The sequence below is a fragment of the Drosophila obscura genome, unplaced genomic scaffold (genome assembly GCF_018151105.1).
Source record: "Drosophila obscura isolate BZ-5 IFL unplaced genomic scaffold, ASM1815110v1 contig_200, whole genome shotgun sequence".
Lineage (NCBI taxonomy): Eukaryota > Metazoa > Arthropoda > Insecta > Diptera > Drosophilidae > Drosophila > Drosophila obscura.
This window is the reverse complement of record NW_024542791.1, coordinates 3,799,246-3,817,645: the sequence shown is the minus strand read 5'-3', so window position 1 is coordinate 3,817,645 and position 18,400 is coordinate 3,799,246. Positions and strand designations below refer to the sequence as shown.

Genomic DNA, 18,400 nt, shown 5'->3' with positions numbered 1-18,400 from the left:
AGCAACTGAAAACTTATTTCTTTATGATACGATCTGTACCAGATTCGGCAATCTGGTAGATATGGTAATTTTCTATGATACTGCGCTTTTTTTTTTTGTATCTTCAAAATTGTGGCTGCCACAGATTTTAGTCTTTTGTGGTGGCGGAAGGGGCCGGTCGCCCCATGTGTGATAACACATGAGTCTGGAAACAAAATTTGGTTACTCTAGCTCTGATAGTCTCTGAGAACTAGGCGCTCATCGGGACAGACGGACAGACGAACGGATGGACGAAGAGACAGAAATGGCTATATCGACTCGGCTATTGATGCTGATCAAGAATATATATACTTTATGGGGTCGGAAACGTTTCCTTCTCTGCGTTGCACAGATCCACTTTTACCACAAATCTAATACACCCCTTAACTCTTTCTGATTACGGGTATAAAAAGCCCTACGTGTAGAAAATATAAGTCCGGGCGACGACGACACAAAACTATTTTATATTATAAATAGATATCCATTCAAAACCTAGCTATATCGCAAGGGATCGACTCAGATTTGGGTCTGTGTATCTCTTAACTTATGCACAATTCGTTATATAAGCATAGGCAATTGCAATCGATTCGATTACCCTGCCCTGCTCAATTCAAACCAGCAATATATTTACATGGGTAAATAAGCTGCTACACCTACATTTAAATGTGTGTGTGTGTGTGTGACTGTTATAGCCGCAAGTATATACAAAGTCAATATTAAACATGCAAAACGCGTGCATAAAATTAGTATAAACATGGCAAGCCGAACTAGACCCAATTGCCCATCAAACCAAAAAACCAAACTCAAATGTATTAAAAATATTTTGTTATTTTTCTTATTATAACTTCATTTTAAAATCGGTTTAATCCAGTTATTTTTCTGACGTTTATTAGTAGAAACTAATTCATATTTGGGTAGGTAATTAACGACAATCTTATAATTTTTCCAATGGAACAGTCTTATGATAAGAGGTGTGAAATCGAGCAACCCGTGAGGGGAATCAAAATCACTAAGACAAATGTTTCCCATTGCACAGCAGGTGCTGTACGAATATAACTCAGAGAGAGAGTCGGTGTAAAGTGAATAATAAATTGATTGAATTTATTGTTATTGAGGAACTGTCTTAATGTGTTATTTAGGTATGGATTGCTGGCTAAGAACTTTCAGTTCAGTGTGAGGCAGTAAAGAAAACCTTGAACTAAAGAACTTTTGGTTAGACTTGAAAATTTTAATTTTAGTTGATAAAATTACTTCTAAGACAACTAATCAGCTAGACAAATAAAACAAACATTTACTCAAATATAAATTGCAATTTTCCTGTTCTCTTTGTTTTATTTAAATTTTCCTGAAAGCAACTTAAATTCTTTTACATTTACTGTTTACCATTTCTTTTCTGGTCACTGCTCAGTTGTTGATATAATATGCAAATTGTTCACTCGAGTTGTTCCATATTCCTGCCACTGCCTTCTTCCTCCCCAACTTCAGGCTTCAATGGTCCCCCCCTGCAGTCGTTATCCACACACACCCATACACGCCCCCATACATATTAATGCCCGCTTCTTTTTTTGTTTGTTTTTTGCTATTTTTTGTGTTGTTTGATTTGCATTTATTTTGTATTGTTGTTCCTTGGCCATATGGCAAATTGGGGTACATACGCTGAGGCTTAGTGTCTGTAACATTTTGCAAACAGACAAACGAGACTGCGAGCACTTCCGATTAGATATGATATTTCACACAAGGAAAAGTGTTGGACATATGTTGGTTCTATAACTGGAGTCGGCTCACTGAATGACCTAGGTTTAAAATTCCCTTTCGTATAGGATTCTGGTATATATTCTCATAATTATATTGTTGTACTTATCATCAGAATATTTACACCCTTATGACATTAACGCTTTCATTATCAAGCAGTCTTGGTTCAACGATCGTATATTTATGTTTGGATGCAATAGCTACCATTCGTATCTATGATCTGCAACATTCAGAGTTCCCTTGTTATGTTTTATTTTGTTTATTTATTTAACCAACTGTTTAAGCTATTGTCTATGGATGACAAGGGCCTGTCTCTGATGTCTGTTTGCATAAAGTTGGAGCTCATCAAATTCCGGTAGCAGAACTTTTATTGTTTCAGTTTCTGCTTCTGTTTTTAGACCCACTTCCACAATGGATTTCATGGATGCCTGGTTGGCTCGGTTGCCTGGTTGGCTCGGCTGTTGCATCGTTGTCATTTGCAACTGCATGGAACATTACGTAAAAGATGAATAAAATAATGTTCTCTAGGCTAGAACGAAGCACAGGAATTTGTTTTCGATGTTGAGGAGGGCTTCGGTTCTGATGATGAAACCCATCAGAATTCGGTTGATGTCAATGCGTGTGCGGAGACCAATTGGTTTTTATTTAATTTTTGCACACACTTCGATGGGCAGACCATGCCCCCCCCACCTCCCTCTTTGTATCTTCCACTTGATTTGTTTAGTTGTTAATTGGCCTTCATTGAATTGTCTTCCAATTTTCAATTATATAACATTTCTTTTGGCTCTTTTGTCTTCGATTCGGTTGACAACAGAACCAAAAAAAAAATATATATACATATATAAGGAAAATGGATACTTTATGACTTTTTCATTGAGAAGCTGTTGCTGCGCCATTTGTGGCCTCTGAAGAAGCAATTCAAGTGTCGCCCTTTATTCGCCCATTGCTTATTTTCTCTTCTATTAATTGTAACTGATGCTCGCTGTAGGGCCCAAAATTGACACATTTCTATGCTGGCAAATGGGATTATTAATTGTACAGATTCTCAATTCAATGAATTGGCTGTGAAAATTTTGGGGAAAGTGAATTTTTATTCATTGAAATGATTTATAGGTCGTTGTCCTCTTTGAAACATCGAAATGGTAAACATTAACAGTGCTCTGCTATGGTAACATAGCATAAGGTGCAGTTACAGGTAATGTTATGTTAACAGAGCTACTGGTACAGCTGTACCTTTAGAGTACAATACGAATGCGGCCCACAAAAATAGTTACATTATCCTAAAAATAGAAAAATAAAAAAAATAAAAATAGAAAATCGCTATTAAATTTGGAAGCTTGAGAACATAGTTTATTGGTATTTCAGACATCTGTTGATTAGTGGCTAGTATTTATTGTCTCTGCAATATTATTGATATATAAAAATTGGTGTGAATATTTACTATTCTATAATCAAATATCTATAACATGTAAGTGAAATGAAAAATATGATAGCGTCGATATAAAATCATCGCCTCTGGACGTCAAGGATTTCGCATGATTTATTGCATAAATAACTTGTTGGTGTCTCAGAACTTAAAGCGATTCAATAAAACATAAATAAAGCTTCTAGGCGAACTAAAATCTGTTAGAATTCTGATAGAAAAATTAAAAGAGGTTTCCACAAAACTTCTATAAGATTTTCGCTTTTCGGTTTCAACAACCAACTCTCTTCTTAATCTCTATGATGGTTAAAATTGTACCCTCTCTTATGCCCCATAAACGACTTTTCCTTCAACTCTTAGCCCAACTAATCGTCAGCTATGCATATTTCCACCAATATGCTGAATAATCCGTAAGCCCCCCAATGATTTTGCATTGATTTTCAAACCAAGGACATATTTTATTTAATCGTAAATCAGTTGTTTCATAAATAAATATATATATATTTTCAAATTAAGCTCGCATAATGAACTTAGGACGTAAATTAATGGCCAAAATACATATTCAAGAGGACCCAAAAAGAGTAAGGAAAAGTATATATGTACTCGTAATATATATGTCAAAATATGTTATAGTTACTTGAGTGTTCATATTTGTGTATATATATATATTTATGTATATATTATATTGTATTGTATTTTATACACACACACATATACGCTAGCAATGCATTTTAAATACTCTTCCGATATATATATATATATATGTATGTATATATTATAGTATGCATGTATAATATAATTTATGTTTATCATATTCCATAGTACATATGTATGTATATTTGATTATTACCCAAAAAACAGTCAGACAATTTTCATTCAAATTAAATGTATGCGCGTCATCTCCCCATCGCCGGCAAATCCATTCTCCATCCTCGATTCGTTTCGGCATAGAATATTTTTTAAATATTTATGCCCTGAGCCACTTGCTTAATTTTGACAAATAGTTTTTGCATATTTGTATACATATAGTAGGTATATCATATATATATATTTATATATATATATATATATAGCTGTGGATATTTGTTTATATCTGTTAATATATAATTGTTTTAAAATCATCATCAAATGTCCATCTGATTGGATCATCATCTTGTCCTCGAGTCGGCATCGGCGCATCGTCCACTGTATAAAAGTTCTGTTCTGCTTCTGGTTGTAGCACAGTGTAGTTCAAGTGTAGTGCAGTGCAAAGGGCGCTTTGTCTTCCAACAAAAAATGTTCAATTTATTAAATTAAAGCAGTTTAATGGACTGATAATTGTCATATCTGAGCTCGATTAAAGTTGATAACTGGCCGTCGAATCTTTCGATTTTTAGGGCCTACGTTATCGATATTTGTAGCGTTTCTTCTCTCTTCTCTTCTCTTCACTTTAATTCTCTTCTATTTTTGTACTACTTAGTCCGGGAAGCCTCTAGTTTGATAAGTATTACACACACGTAGATACTGATAGTTTCGGTTTCGCATTAGTTTTCATTGTACATTAAGTTGCCATAGACATCGACATCGATTAAGAGTTTGCGGGGGTAAGTTTTACTTTAAGTTCGGTTAGGATTTGGCTACATTAGTGTTAGGTTTTTAATGTAAGACAAAATCGTAAAACCCTGTGTCCAGCGTCCTATAAAAAACATTCATCTGATTATGTTTTCGACACACACACCATACTCGTTTTAGTGTTAATATGCGTATAACAATACATTGTTTAATTGTTAGATTTGAGTTTTAAAATTGAAATTCTACACAGAAATTGCACACGAGGTTGACCTTGGCTCTATCTCATTACTAATTGAGTTTTTTGGTTATTTTGTTTGTTCGATTTTCAAATATTTTCTATAAATGTTCAGAGGAAATACCACTATAGCTTATCGATGCATCCTGCAACACCCAACTCTCTAGAAGTACTTCTCGCCATTGTAGCTGGATCCGCGCTCGGCCACGGGTTCGTTCATGAATTGACTTTGGCTAATGGATCGCTTCTTCTTGGACACCATGTACCGCTGCTTAGACGAGCCAAATCCTGCAAAAAATGTAAATAACCTTTTCTAGATTCTACTCTCCTTTACTCTCTCCTTGCTGACTTACGGCTATTGACTCCGCTGTACTTGTGTTGACGTGGCACATATTCGTACTGGGGAATCGCTTGGTTCTGGTTATCCAGTGGCATATAGTAGTCCATCATGCCGGGCTGCTGCTGCTGCTGTACAGGTGCATCGAGCCATGCGCCCGCTGGCACATAGTCCAGATCATCGGAGGCAATCATTGGCACTGGTCCAGAGCTCTCCACATCGCTCTCTTTGCGCGCACGTTCGCCGGCTTCGACTAGGGCTACCAGAGCTAACATATCAGCGGGATTCAGTTTGGTGGTGTCTCGCTTAAGGCTGTAATTGCGGGAGAAATATTCAAAAAATAATTTTACAAGTTGCTCTTAACATTTCTCTCTTAAGTGCTGCCAAGCCACTCTCTGTTAGGTGCTGCCAATGTTTGCAAAGTTCAAAACAAAATAATCCAACTCTAATCCCAATAATCAAACACAAAAAAAACCCTAAGGCTTACCGCATATCATTAAAACGACGATATTTGCTCAGGTTGATGTTGTCGCCACCAGTGCTGCCCTGTAGGTTGCCGCCAGTGCTGCCCATGTTGTAGAAAAGGCCACCACGCTTGTTCCTGTCATCCAGATTGTAGTTGCGATTGGCATAGGTCAGTGGAACGGATAGGGGAATGCTCTCCAGATACGCCTCGGCATTCAGCAGATTCTGGAGATTGTCATAGGCCTTGTTGCGGCCAATCGATCCGCCCACTTAGAGAACAGAAACCCAATGAAGATTGGCTGATAAGATCGAAAGCCTCGTGGCACTCACCTCGTCGATCTGGCACATAGTCGTCGAGCTCCTGCAGATCCCTTTCGCCATAGCTGACCGGCACTGCTGCATCGTACTCATCCGCCCACACACCACTGGGCACATCGCTGCCATAGTCATTGGGTGCCATGTAGGGATTATAGTCGTAGTTGATGCCCCGCTTGCGCATCGTGGAGCTGGCCACTGCCTCCTCCAAAGCGGTGGGCTCCTCCTGCACCTGCTGCTGGCTGTTTTGAGCGGCCGCGGCCACAGCGGCCAGGATCTCATCATTGCTGGGCAAAGCATAGATGCCGGATGGACCCTGCTCCAGCTGTTGCTGCTGTTGCTGCTGGTTGATAATCATTTTGTTGGAGCTCCTGGCTGGCGGCGAATTGCTGAACGAAGATGGCATAATTTCCGGACTTGACTTTTTGTCAGCCGATGGCCCTATGGCCTTCGAAGAGGCATCCTCTGACCGTTTTGCTGCGTGGAAATAGAAATACAAATTGAAAATTTTCCATTGCCTGCTTTCTGGGGAATGGGCCAAATTACTACTATTCCCATTTGGTTGATTCAATTCAATTTCGCACCACCCCAACCAAAGAGACCGCAGAAACCAATTAGCCGCAGTCCGGCAACGAGTTTCATAATTGTTTTATACACTCGAACATATTTCTACGCTCACGCTAATTGCTATTAACGCCCCTGACAGCACAGCACAGGACAGGACAGGACAGGACGATAGGACAGCCATGTTTATGTAATTCCATTGGCACCACAGCACACCCCACTGATGAGGGGATTATCCCCTACTAGAACAGAAACCCTTGGCCTTATTATTACGTCTAATCATATTTGTGTGTGTGCAAAGAGGTTTCTTACGCAACAGTTGCCAATGCTAATTGGTTCCATTCCGCGCTTAGCTGGAGACGGAGCCGAACGGATATTGCCGCTGAAGATGTTAATCAAGCGCTGCCTGCCGGCAATTAAGTTTTAGTTAACACCAGCTAAAATGCTCAGCTGGCCATGAGTCCACCACATGCAGCCAGCTTGGAAGTGATCCATCAGCAGCTTTGAAAAGCTGTTGTTGCTGGTTAATCCAGAATTTATGGAGGGACTTTCATGATGATTCCCTCCTTTTTTGCCTGCGATAACAACAGTCATCCCATGTACTTTGCGCCCTCGATTATAATCGAGGGAAAGATAAGAGAGTTGGAGCCCTAAATGGCTATGATTTATACGATATATCTGATGAATATGTTATTAGCTGGTGCTGGCCATCAAGTGGCAATGGGGAGGGAGCACAAAGTTTCGATTAGATAAGAACTAATCGAACAAGGGTGAGAGCACAGAATTTCCCATGAGCATTAACCTGCTATGGCTCGTATTTTGGTGTGTTTTAGTTGAAATATTCATGCGAAATGTTAATGAGTAACAAGGTAGGACCAAAATATGATTAGATATCTAGTCACTAGACTTTTTTAATTTGGCGCCATCTGCATTGCAGTATTTAACCCCAAAAAACCCGCTTGACAAGAAAACTCTGTACTCATTTACGTGTAATAGGAGATCCCTCAAAGAAAGATCCTGCACCACGCCTCGCCACAGACAGAGAGAGAGAGAGAGACTCTATGAAATTCTAGCTCTGCTGTCCTTGTAAAAATATTCCCCTTAATGCTTTATGGATTTACAGCCGTAACCCAGTTTGCAACGCAGTTTGCCCGGAGACCTTAGCGACCAATTCCACTGAAACTCTTGGATAAATGTTTCCCAGAATTCGCAGTCATTTCCCCAGCAACAATTTCTGTGTGTGGCCACAGCAAAAGTCGTGTTCTCTGGTGAGAGAGAGAGAGAGAGAGTGTGTGTGGGGGGGGCAGGTGGTTAGAGTGTTCCCATAAATAAATATATAAAAAAAAAAAAACCAGCAACCAGCTTGGGCTGTGGCTCCTGGCTCTTGGCTCTGACATTTGCTGACGTCGTTCTCGTCCGCATCTCGTCATTGTCCTTCAGGTTCTTGGGCTCTTGTAGAGCTCTAGATTCTCGGGACGTGCAAAGCGCCAGGTTCTCGGGACTTGAGAGGCTCCTGTCCTTGTCGAGAGACTCGGGGTGGGGGGGCTGACATGAAAATGTTCACTGAACTGTAAAAATATCAACAAGTTGTTTGCTTTTCCCCCCTTAACAGAACGAACACACACACACATGCGCACACAGGGGGGAGCTGAGATTATGAAAAGAACGAGTGTGGTTGGACTTTGGTGGCTTTGGGTGTTGGCCTGCTCCTCGTTCTCGTTCTCATTCTCGTTTCGTTCTGTTTACAGCAGCTGTTCAAAGCTGGGAGACAGCACAACATGAGCATGAACACAATTAACGCCATGGCTAAGTGCGTTGTTGGCAGCCTTTAGGGGGTGGGGGCGCTGGCTCCGGGCTCCGGGCTGCTGGCTCCATATCCTAGTGTTTAAGCTCCTGCTGCTGTGCTGTGCTGTGCCGGCCCCCAGCACTCAGAGAAAATAACTTAATAACCATCGGCATATGGAGCAATTTGTGCCACGAAAATGGAAATGCGTTTGAGACGACGCTCGGCCTGGACCCCCCTATAATAGAAGTTTGCGGTTTGCCTTCACTCTTAAGGATCGAATGGGAGCCAGGGATTGGGTGCGCTACTCTGAATATTTCATGGACCCTCCCCTGCCCCCAATGGATGACAGACAGCTCAGTGAACAGCCAGTGAAGCTTTTATAAATATTTAATATACACACTTGACTGCTGTCGCCTTTACCCTGGCTGCTGCTCCTTGCTGGCGCGTAAATTAAATGCCCAAAATGTGATTCAGGGTGGACATTATTCTGTTTGAAATTGGAGCATAGGTCGAACAACTTAACAGATGCTAAGAAAGAAATATTTTGGACTTGGTCAATATGCTAACCCAGAATTTGTGCGATCTATCATTAATAGCACTACTCGACAAAATTTATCTTTTTCCCTCCGCTGTGGACCAAAATAACTTTTTCTGATAGATTTCGGGATTTCAAAATTTGTTTAGTAGTTTTTTTTATGGTTTAGTTATTTTTTAAGAATTTAAAAAAATCTGCTATTTTTTAACTTTTTTTTTCAGAGGTAGTGCTTCTATTTTTCACATGACTTAAGTTTCTTATATCTGGTTGCACAGAACATTTCATGGCTGCATAGCTGACAAGTGCAGCTATAAATCGGACCCAATGTTTTTGTAGCTGCAGCTTAACGTCTAGAAGATATTAAGCTTTCAAATTGAAATTTCATCATTTTTTTTGCGATATATTTTTTTTTTTCGAAATTTTGATTTTAAAAACTCAGGAAAAGTCGGAAAAAAAATAGCCGCATTAATTAGGCATCGTTTAAGGTATTGTTCATTAAAATCAATGAAATCTATAAAATATAAGAAGTCTATGGAAGACTTTATTAATTTATATGCCAGCTAAAGCTAACCCATTTTAGTTTACTGTTTACTGTACTTGAATCATTTAATTTCTTTGTTTTTGCAAAAACCAAGGGTCCACCCAAAAACACCAACCATCCATCTATTATATGTGTAGGTCTATTTGTTGGCTGGTTTTTGACATTTTGATGTGGCGGCGGCTGCCTTTTGGCTCGAGGCGATTGACATTTAAGCCAAGCCCCCACTCGGCCTTTGTGCGGTTTTTGGGCCGGTAACGAACGTGTTGCATCTCGAAATTGGCTAAGGCGAAAATAAAGAACGACGAAGGACTTAACAGCTTGAGAAATGTAAAACTTTAAGGCTGCCCAGCGCTGCTTTGAGCTGCGCTGCGCTGCGGTGTGGTGGAGGAGCAGGAGGAGGAGCAGCTTGGGCTTAAGATGTGGTGAAAGAGGATGCCAGTCGAAAGGCGCCAGGCTCGCAGAACAGAGAGAGAGAGAGCGGGCAGAGAGAGGGAGAGTGTGAGAGGCAGCTGTAAACTTTTGCTTAACTCGATGTCTAAAAATAGAAATTAAATCGCGCGCACGTACGCACACACTTGCACAAGAAGAAGGGCAAACACACACACACACACACACACACACAGCCAAAACACCCACGCACATGCATGATATACATCTACGTATGGGCTAGTGTTTATCTGTGTGTGTGTGTGTGTGTGTGCACAAAGGAGGCTGGCCGCCATTTTGTATGGCGAACGCCTACGCGATGTTTAACGGCGCTCCATAGGTACTCTCGCACTGTACTTATGTACATGTGTATGTGTATGTGTATGTACAGTGGCTAAGATAAGTTTCTGCAGCGCTGAAGAAAAGTTGTAATGCTTTTTTTTATTGCTGTATTTTATTGAAAAATAAACCAAAATTATATACTATGGGAGAAGAATTATTTAATTATGTATTCTAATATATTTTCGAACGAAGAAAACGAAGCATTTTAGTTATATAAGTGCCGAAAAAATCTCTGAAATCTCTAAATATCATGTCGCACCTACGGTTTTTTTTGGTTGATTTGACAAATCTCCCGATTCAAAATCTCTAGAGATTTCTGGGGCACCCCTTAATAATTATATATTTTGGATCGGCATCAATCATGCGACTATATGTACGAGTATTTAAATGCAAATCAGTCTTTTTGATTGAAACCCAACACAGAGAATACGTATACGTATTATAGAAGCTGGAACTGTTACGATGAGTAGGAAAAATCAGTCGAAACCAGAGCAACAAATCTTTAAAAATTCCAGTTAGGATGTATCTATTAATGTAGCGAAATAAAATCGAAATCAGAACACTAAAATCATATGAACCAGACAGCGATGCTAACAACAAGCATTTGCCGCCATAGATTACCTCCCTACGATTATCTTCCAGCTGTAATATATTACCGCTCGCATGCACACTTTTGTTGCCCACTGTACGCACATAAGTATGTGTCTGTGTGTGTGTGTGTACGTAGGGATAGTAATGATTCACAAAGCCAGCGCAAAAGACAACAACAAGGACAACCGCAGAATGGAAATTTGTGAAAACAAGCAGAAGTAGGAGTAGGGAGTGGGAGAAGGAGTGGGAGTGCAAGTGGGAGTGCCAGAGACAAGACAGCGACAGCAACAGCAACAGCGACAGAGCGACAGCTGGCAACGGCAGAAAACACCTACGCAATTTCCTGGCGCAAAAGCTAAGCGGAAAATGGGAAATGGAAATGGAAAATGCTAAATGAGATGAGCCCCGAAGATGGGAGGCACTCAAGCGGATGCCAGTCTCCTGTCGTCAGCCTCCAGCCTCATTCTCAGGCCCCAGTTCCAATTCGATCTCCCACCTAAGCCGTTGTGGGCGGTGAGACAAGAGCAGATTTGGCCCTGGGCCTTGGTCCCTGGTCCCAGGTCTCTGGTGCCGTATGGCACCACTCACTGGCTCACTGGCCAGTGAGCATTTTAGAAAACTTGAATTTTTCAATGACCTTTAGCATTAACTAGGAGGGCTCTGGCGAGAGCGTGGGCGGTGCTGTAAGCTGTGAGCTCCACCCTGCCGCAAGACACCCACGCGCAACCATTGAAAAAAACAAAAAAAAAAAACGCAAGCCTGAACTTTGGCACTCACCTGCTGCCGGCTGTTGCTGCTCCAGCTGCTGGAGTTGTAGCTTGTTGTTGGCATTGGTGGAGAGTTCCGTGTTCTGGGCCAGCACAGAGGCTGGCACCGCCATCACCGGACCCAGGATCAGCGGGCTCAGTACCAGCATTAGCATCAGCATCAGCATCTGGCCATTGCCTTCCTGCTGTCTCAATGACATTGACAAACGCATATTTCACGTTCACGTGGGATCTGCTCGAATGGAAAGCACTTCACTGGCAAACAACAGGACCAAGCAAGACTTCTTCTGTGTCCCAATTTGAATTGAATGTGTGGGCTATGTGTGATAGGTGGGAGGACGACTCCTTGTCCGGATTGAGGGCTTTGGGGGCTGCTGAGCTGTGCTGAGGTTCGCGCACTTCCACTGTTCTGAATGAACTGACGTCCCAGCGACGCAGTGCAACAGTTTTTAACGTACTGGCCCCAATTTCGTTTTGCAGCCCCAGCTCCGGCCCCCTTCTGTGCCGCCGTCTGCCGTCTGCCTTCTGCACAGAACCTACGTCACTCTCATTGATAAGTTTTGCGACCGCAGCGGCAGCAGCAGCGGCAGCAACGGCCCTCGGACCAGCCAACTGCCAGGCACACTCCACAGGCACAGCACGGCATGGCTCCCTGCCCCAATGACTGCTTACGTAGCTGTTTGGTTCGGCCAACGGGAGCTCCCAATCCGCATGCGCCGTGTCTGCACATGGCTGCGACGCGTCGCCGCTTGGTTAACAGAGGAGTCCATATATACTGTGGATGTATTGGTGTAGGTAAGACTTGCTGTAACAGTCAGCGCATAACAGTGCGTTTCATGAATATACAAATGCCACTTTTAGCTCCATATGACAGTTATGGCCATAAGACTTCCAAAACAAACAAAAAACGTGAGCAGCGGCAAAGGCCGCGACTCTACTTTCATACCTGGTACTCATTTAGCTCCTTCGCAATCTCTCTCAATTTTGAGCACACTTTTCATGAGAGATGGGAAAAACATAAAGAGAAAGAGGGCAACCAACACTGTTCATAAATGTTATAATGTTAATACTTGTCAAATGCCGCTGCTCTACTTTTATACCCGGTACTCTTGCACTCCGTTTATTATCTTTCCACGTAACGACCTACTTGATCAGAGATATAGAATATTTGTATTTGTCTTAACATTTTATGTTTACAATTTGAATCTTGTATATTTAAAATTGTGAACATCAAAGGTTTTACGATATTGTGCGGGCAGTGCTAAATATTGAAATACACTTGTTACTGTGTGATACCACAGAGGTCTGAGTGCAAAATTTGGTTGCTCTAGCTCTTATAGTTTCTGAGATTTATGCGCTTAGCGGAGGGAAAAACGGACAGACATGACTCGGCTATGGCTGCTGATCAAGGAAATATGTAGAATCTACATATAGATATTTACACTCTAGATATATATCTTATACTTCATACTTTCTTAGGTCGGAAACTTTTACTTCCGGGTGTTACACACAGCTGGGAGCAAGCTGCTATAAACATAGGTTTACTTACACTTCATTTGATTTTTAATGATTATATGAAACTCTTACATATCAATAGAAATCGGTATGTGAAGCATTTTAACTGATGCTTAAGTTTTCATAGAGCATCTAGTTAATATGTAAATTGATCAGAAATCAGAAATTATATATCCCCCCCATTCCTTGCTATGCATAATCCGAAACCAAACACTCAGCACTTTGAATACATAAATATGTACAATGTACATGCTGGATCAGCGCAATTCATTTGATTCCAATGAACCGACAAACATGCATAAAATATATATTATGCGAGAGGTTTACTTTTAGTTTGCGATAAGCTAGCGACGACCACGGTATCCACAGCGGCGGCAATGTTTAATCGGACATTATTCAACTTCCTCGTGACGGTTTTTATTGGCCTCTCCCAGCAGGCTCCAGTCGATGATGTGCATGACAATGGAAAGGTGCTGCCCATGACAATGACATACTTCAACAACAGCTTGGGTACGTACATCGAGCACAGGGGACGCGCCTCCGTTATCATGTCAGAATGGACCATCGTTGTCTATTACGATATGCAGCCGCTCCTTGCGCAGATTAAGACATTTTTGGACCACTACGAGACGCTAATGGATTATTGCGGTGCTACTCCCGGGCACTTCTGTCCGATAACACTGCAGTCCGATCGAAATGAGATACAGGGTGCCAGCCTTTATCGTGGTCTGAGCACAAAACTAGACTCAGTGTATGTTAAGCATATCGGCGCTACCATCTCAAGAATTCAAGCCAACGAGGTGAACTTCAGAGACATGCTCACGAATCGAACCTCAGTCATCGACAGCACAGTTAACGTGATGAGAGAAACGCAGGCTTCCACAAATGAACGACTGTCTCTGATTGGGGCACGCATTGAACAGCTTAAATACTTCGAGACCAATTCCTCGATAATTATTTTCCTGACCGAAGAGCTGACTGCGCTGGCTGGCCGTATAAGGCGCACCCAGGATGCCATACTTGATGCAGTAATTCCTGCCCAACAGGGCAAACTTAACCCAATGATACTTTCCGTCAAACAGATGGAGAATGAGCTGAACCTCATCCTGGCCCACCTGCCACAGGACCGTCGACTGCCATTCAACGTTCTTACGCTCGCTGATGTCTATCGAGTGGCCACCATCAGCCACATACAGCAGCTCGAAAGGCATCTGCTATTCCACATCAAGCTGCCACTGGTGGACGTTGAGCAGTTCGATGTCTACCATCTGACGCCCATACCAAGGGTTGCGGTGGAGGCCAGCGGCCTTCACCTGCTGTATACAGAGACGCCCAATCTGGCCATTAGTGACCATTTGGACAGGTACTTCCCGCTGCGGGATGCTGAGTTGGACAGCTGCCTGCAGCTGCAACAGGAAAGATTCCTGTGCCAGCCCCAACAGATCACCTTTGGCCGAGACTCCGGCATGCTGCCGTGCACACTGGCGGCCTTCCGGAATCATACCCAATCCCCGGCATGCAGGCCACGCCATGTGAACCAAAGCTCTCTTTGGATACCGCTCGCTGCGCCCAATCGCTGGATGGTGGCCGTCACCAAGGAGCTCTCCATTATGGGTGTTTGTTCGGATGATCGGCAGCAGCTGCACATCAATGGCAGCGGCATCTTAACCATTCGCAGCGACTGCATCGTTCGAAGTACATCTGTGACACTCCAAGGCATGCCAGGCGCAACAGCAGGGAAGTCCTACGCCTCTCTGACATCCCTAGACGTGGAACCACAGAGTGCTTTGACGCCACAGCCACTGGAGTTGGGGCAGGGCTCAGCGGTGGCCATCATTGTTGCCTGCACTCTCGTGCTGATCATTGCATCCATTTCTCTGGGCTGGTTCTATTACTACCAGCGGCGAGGCCGTGCACAGCAGACACAGAGCCCCGTGGAGGACCATCAGACAAAGAGCAATGGGAGCTGCAACGATCATCCTCTGCTGGAGAAGCCCCTGGGGGAGTGAGTGTGGAGTTGGTGTCCAATATAATACACGTTTATTTGTATGGGTTTGAATTGCAATAAATATTAGTTACTCTCTCATCATCCACATTTACACATTGTAAGTCTCGAGGCTTTTGTTTAAGGTTACCTTTTGGGCTGCACTTAGAACTTTTGAAAATATAATGGGGGCTTGGGGCAGGGAGCAGGCGGACGCTCGGGTGCTCTATGTTACATTTGCCTTGTGGCTTGGCCTGGACCACTTTCGTTTACAATTAAGACTACAGTTTGTCAGCTACTACAAGGAAAAAATTGCCAATTAAAAACTAGTTACAGCGTGAGCGAGGGGTGCCGCACGCATTGCACTTTGTGTCTGTCTGTGTGTTGTTAAATAAAGCTTGTTGGGTGGGGAAGAAAAGCATTTCCACAACGTCTGACGCTGGCATTGGCATCCTACTTGACATTGTCCAGCACCTGCACTATGTGCTTGGAGACCAGAGCCGTGGCCTCGGTGGCATTTGGTATGAGAAAGCGATCCATGTCGGTGATCATCAGCCCTTCGCCATCGGGAAAGCCGTACTTGAAGGTGATCAGATCACGGTGTCGCTTCTTGGCCGTAATCTTGACAATGCTGGCCAGCGGACGACGCACCATAATCTGGGCCTGGCCGCGTCCCAGTTCGCGCAGCACCACCAGCTGCCCGGGCGTGATTATCAGATGGCTGTCGTACATGTAGCCGCTCATGTGCACCTCCTGGCACTTGAACGCATTGATGATGTCTGCCGTTTTGAAATATTGATTCAGATTCACGATCTCCTTGTTGTCGCCCGGCAGCTTGGGTGCATCGCGTTCCGCACCATCGTAGGCGTCCTCGTTCTCATCATCGATGCTGAAGACAGGCGCCACATTGCGATAGCGCTTGCCATTCCTTTCCTTGGCACTCACATGACGCTCCTGGGCCGCCGCCGCCGACTGTGACCCATTGGACACGCCGCTGGCTGCGGGTCCGCTACTCGCACTGGGATTCACAATGATGTCCAGCAGCTTGCCCTTAACCTCGGCGGACTTTGACTTCATGGCAGCAGAGAATTTGCTGAACAAATCCGTGGACGAGGCGGCCGTTGTGGCCTTCAGCGGCACGATTTTCGTCTGCATGAAAAAAGGGTAAGTTTTTAGCAGTATTATTATGCGGGGGGGCATCGCTGGCAGGGCAGTCTGTTACCTGTTGGGAATTGTGCTCCTGGCAGACGAGGCACTTGCGCACATTGTGATCCTCCAGGCAGTCGGCCATGTGGTCGCCAAAGTAGTCGTGTATGGATGCGTAGCCGCCGGTGAGCAAGGACACGTAGTGTGTGTTCTTCTGCAGGAATGAAGCCACCACCATATGTGTGTACTGATCCTCCTCCACGCGTCCGCTGCCCATGAAGCATAGATGCTCCCCGCCGGCATTTGAATTGACCTCGATGGCCTGACGCTGGGCCGTAAGCAGGCCCTGGACGGCGGTGGCAAACGCAACGGGCTCCTGGAGCATCAGATTACAGTCGAGATGGAATGCCGTGGACAGGTGGCCGGCATTATACTGCTCGGCGGGACGGCAGTCGACGAGAAAGAAGCGCACTGCATCGGACACTGGAAACTCGGTGGCCGAATTCTCCACCAACTCGTAGACGGACACGGGCAGGCACAACGCCTGGGACACCTTGTTGGACTCCTCCTGGCTGCGCGGCGAGTCGTTCTGCTTGCCGTACAGCGCCTTCAGGTAGTCTGTCTTGAAGGAGGTCGGCGTCTTCAGCGCATAGTACTGGGCGAGTGAGCAAAAATCCCACACATCGTCCAGCTCCAGGGCGCACGGCATGTTGATGAGGAACTCGATGATCTCCTCCTTGGACGAGGTCTTAATCTGCATTATCTTCTCGCGCCCATTGATCAGTATGATGAGGGCCAGAAAGAAGACCATGAAGGGGTCCGCATTCTGAAAGTAGAGATCCCACATGGCGATTATCACCGAGAGGCTGCTGCAGGAGGCGAACAGGGACTGGAACCACGTCAGCGAGTACAGATCGGGTGTGATCTTTTTGGTGTCGAGCAACGAGCACAGCTCGGGATCGTGGTACTGCAACAGCAGCCGGAACACATGGAAGACATTGCCCTTGGGCTTGCAGCCCTTGGGTATGTAGGTGTCGCGTATCGCCTCGAACAGATTGAATGTGTCCGAGCGGTTGAGCTTGAGGGCGAACAAAGGCAGTAGCAATTCAATCCAGCCATTCTCCGGCTCGTACTGCAGATTGCGGTTCTTGCAGTAGAACGTTATGATCGACTCCAGGTCGGACACCACCGACACCTTGTCCTCCTCATCGTTGCCCATGCGATCCACATGCCGCTGGCAGTCCTCTCGCAGCTGGCTTTGAAACGGCAGATCATAGATCTCGTTGAAGAGCGACATCTGATCGCTTTTGTGGCGCACATCCAGGCACACCTGCCACACATCCGGACGCAGGGCCTCCGGCAGTCCCTTGCCCCGACAAATGCTATATATATCGTTCACATTGCAATCATCCAGCAGCGCCGACTCCAGTTCAATTATCCTATAGCGAGGGAGAGAAAAGATGCATATCAGTACAAATGTCTGGCCTTTAGTCACGGCAGAAAGTGGAGCGGTGACGGCGCCGTCAACGTGTCTAAAAGAGCAGCTGTTTTGCTGTTGGCCTAGCTGATAACGATGCGGCCACTGAAATGATGCCTCTGTTGGGGCTGTCTGACTCAATCGGTAAGAAAAACAAACACTCGCTCTTGTTCTCTCCTCGGTGTGTGTGTGTCCGAAGGGAAGGCCATTTCTAAATTGCTCCAAAATTAAACTAAGAAACATTCCGTTGCTTGCTCATACATTGGGCTGTAGGGCGGACGCTGACGCCTTCCGCTGGCTTTCTGGGTATCGTTAATGGTTTTATTTACCACATATTTTCCTCCATGATGACTCTCCCACCAGGTTGCAATTTATAATTTATTTTTTTTTGTATTTTATGTGTTTATAATGCGCTGCCCTAATGCACTATCTTGCCATTTGGCAGACTCGTCGTGTGCATTTTTAGTTACGCTTCGCTTTAAATTTGAATAACTTTATGGGTAATAATCCAAGTTAATTTGGTTTTTGGATCGAAAGAAACTTTTTTTTTGTCTGTTTTGGATACCAGCAGTGTGACCGCGGACCTATCGAAAAAATATACCCGTCTCACCCTCAAATATATACCGAAAT

The 18,400-nt window shown here is 44.1% G+C and overlaps 3 protein-coding genes across 3 annotated transcripts; 1 reads left to right on the top strand and 2 right to left on the bottom strand.

Moving 5' to 3' along the window:
- Positions 1-4,234: 4,234 nt before the first annotated feature.
- Positions 4,235-12,087, bottom strand: LOC111075745. The gene is made up of 5 exons (XM_022369222.2): positions 11,659-12,087; positions 6,112-6,573; positions 5,804-6,050; positions 5,333-5,628; positions 4,235-5,267 (listed from the first exon to the last, which is right to left on the bottom strand). The coding sequence occupies exons 1-5, from the start codon at positions 11,858-11,860 to the stop codon at positions 5,143-5,145; spliced, it is 1,332 nt and encodes a 443-aa protein (XP_022224914.2). The 5' UTR covers positions 11,861-12,087; the 3' UTR covers positions 4,235-5,142.
- Positions 12,088-13,510: 1,423 nt separating this feature from the next.
- On the top strand, positions 13,511-15,429 carry LOC111077069. Its single transcript, XM_022371205.2, has one exon. It carries the CDS (start codon positions 13,541-13,543, stop codon positions 15,170-15,172), a length of 1,632 nt encoding a protein of 543 aa, XP_022226897.2. The 5' UTR covers positions 13,511-13,540; the 3' UTR covers positions 15,173-15,429.
- LOC111077061 (TBC1 domain family member 23) lies at positions 15,189-18,347 on the bottom strand. The gene is made up of 3 exons (XM_022371197.2): positions 18,100-18,347; positions 16,370-17,732; positions 15,189-16,296 (listed from the first exon to the last, which is right to left on the bottom strand). Exons 1-3 carry the CDS (start codon positions 18,114-18,116, stop codon positions 15,601-15,603), a joined length of 2,076 nt encoding a protein of 691 aa, XP_022226889.2. The 5' UTR covers positions 18,117-18,347; the 3' UTR covers positions 15,189-15,600.
- Positions 18,348-18,400: the final 53 nt, after the last annotated feature.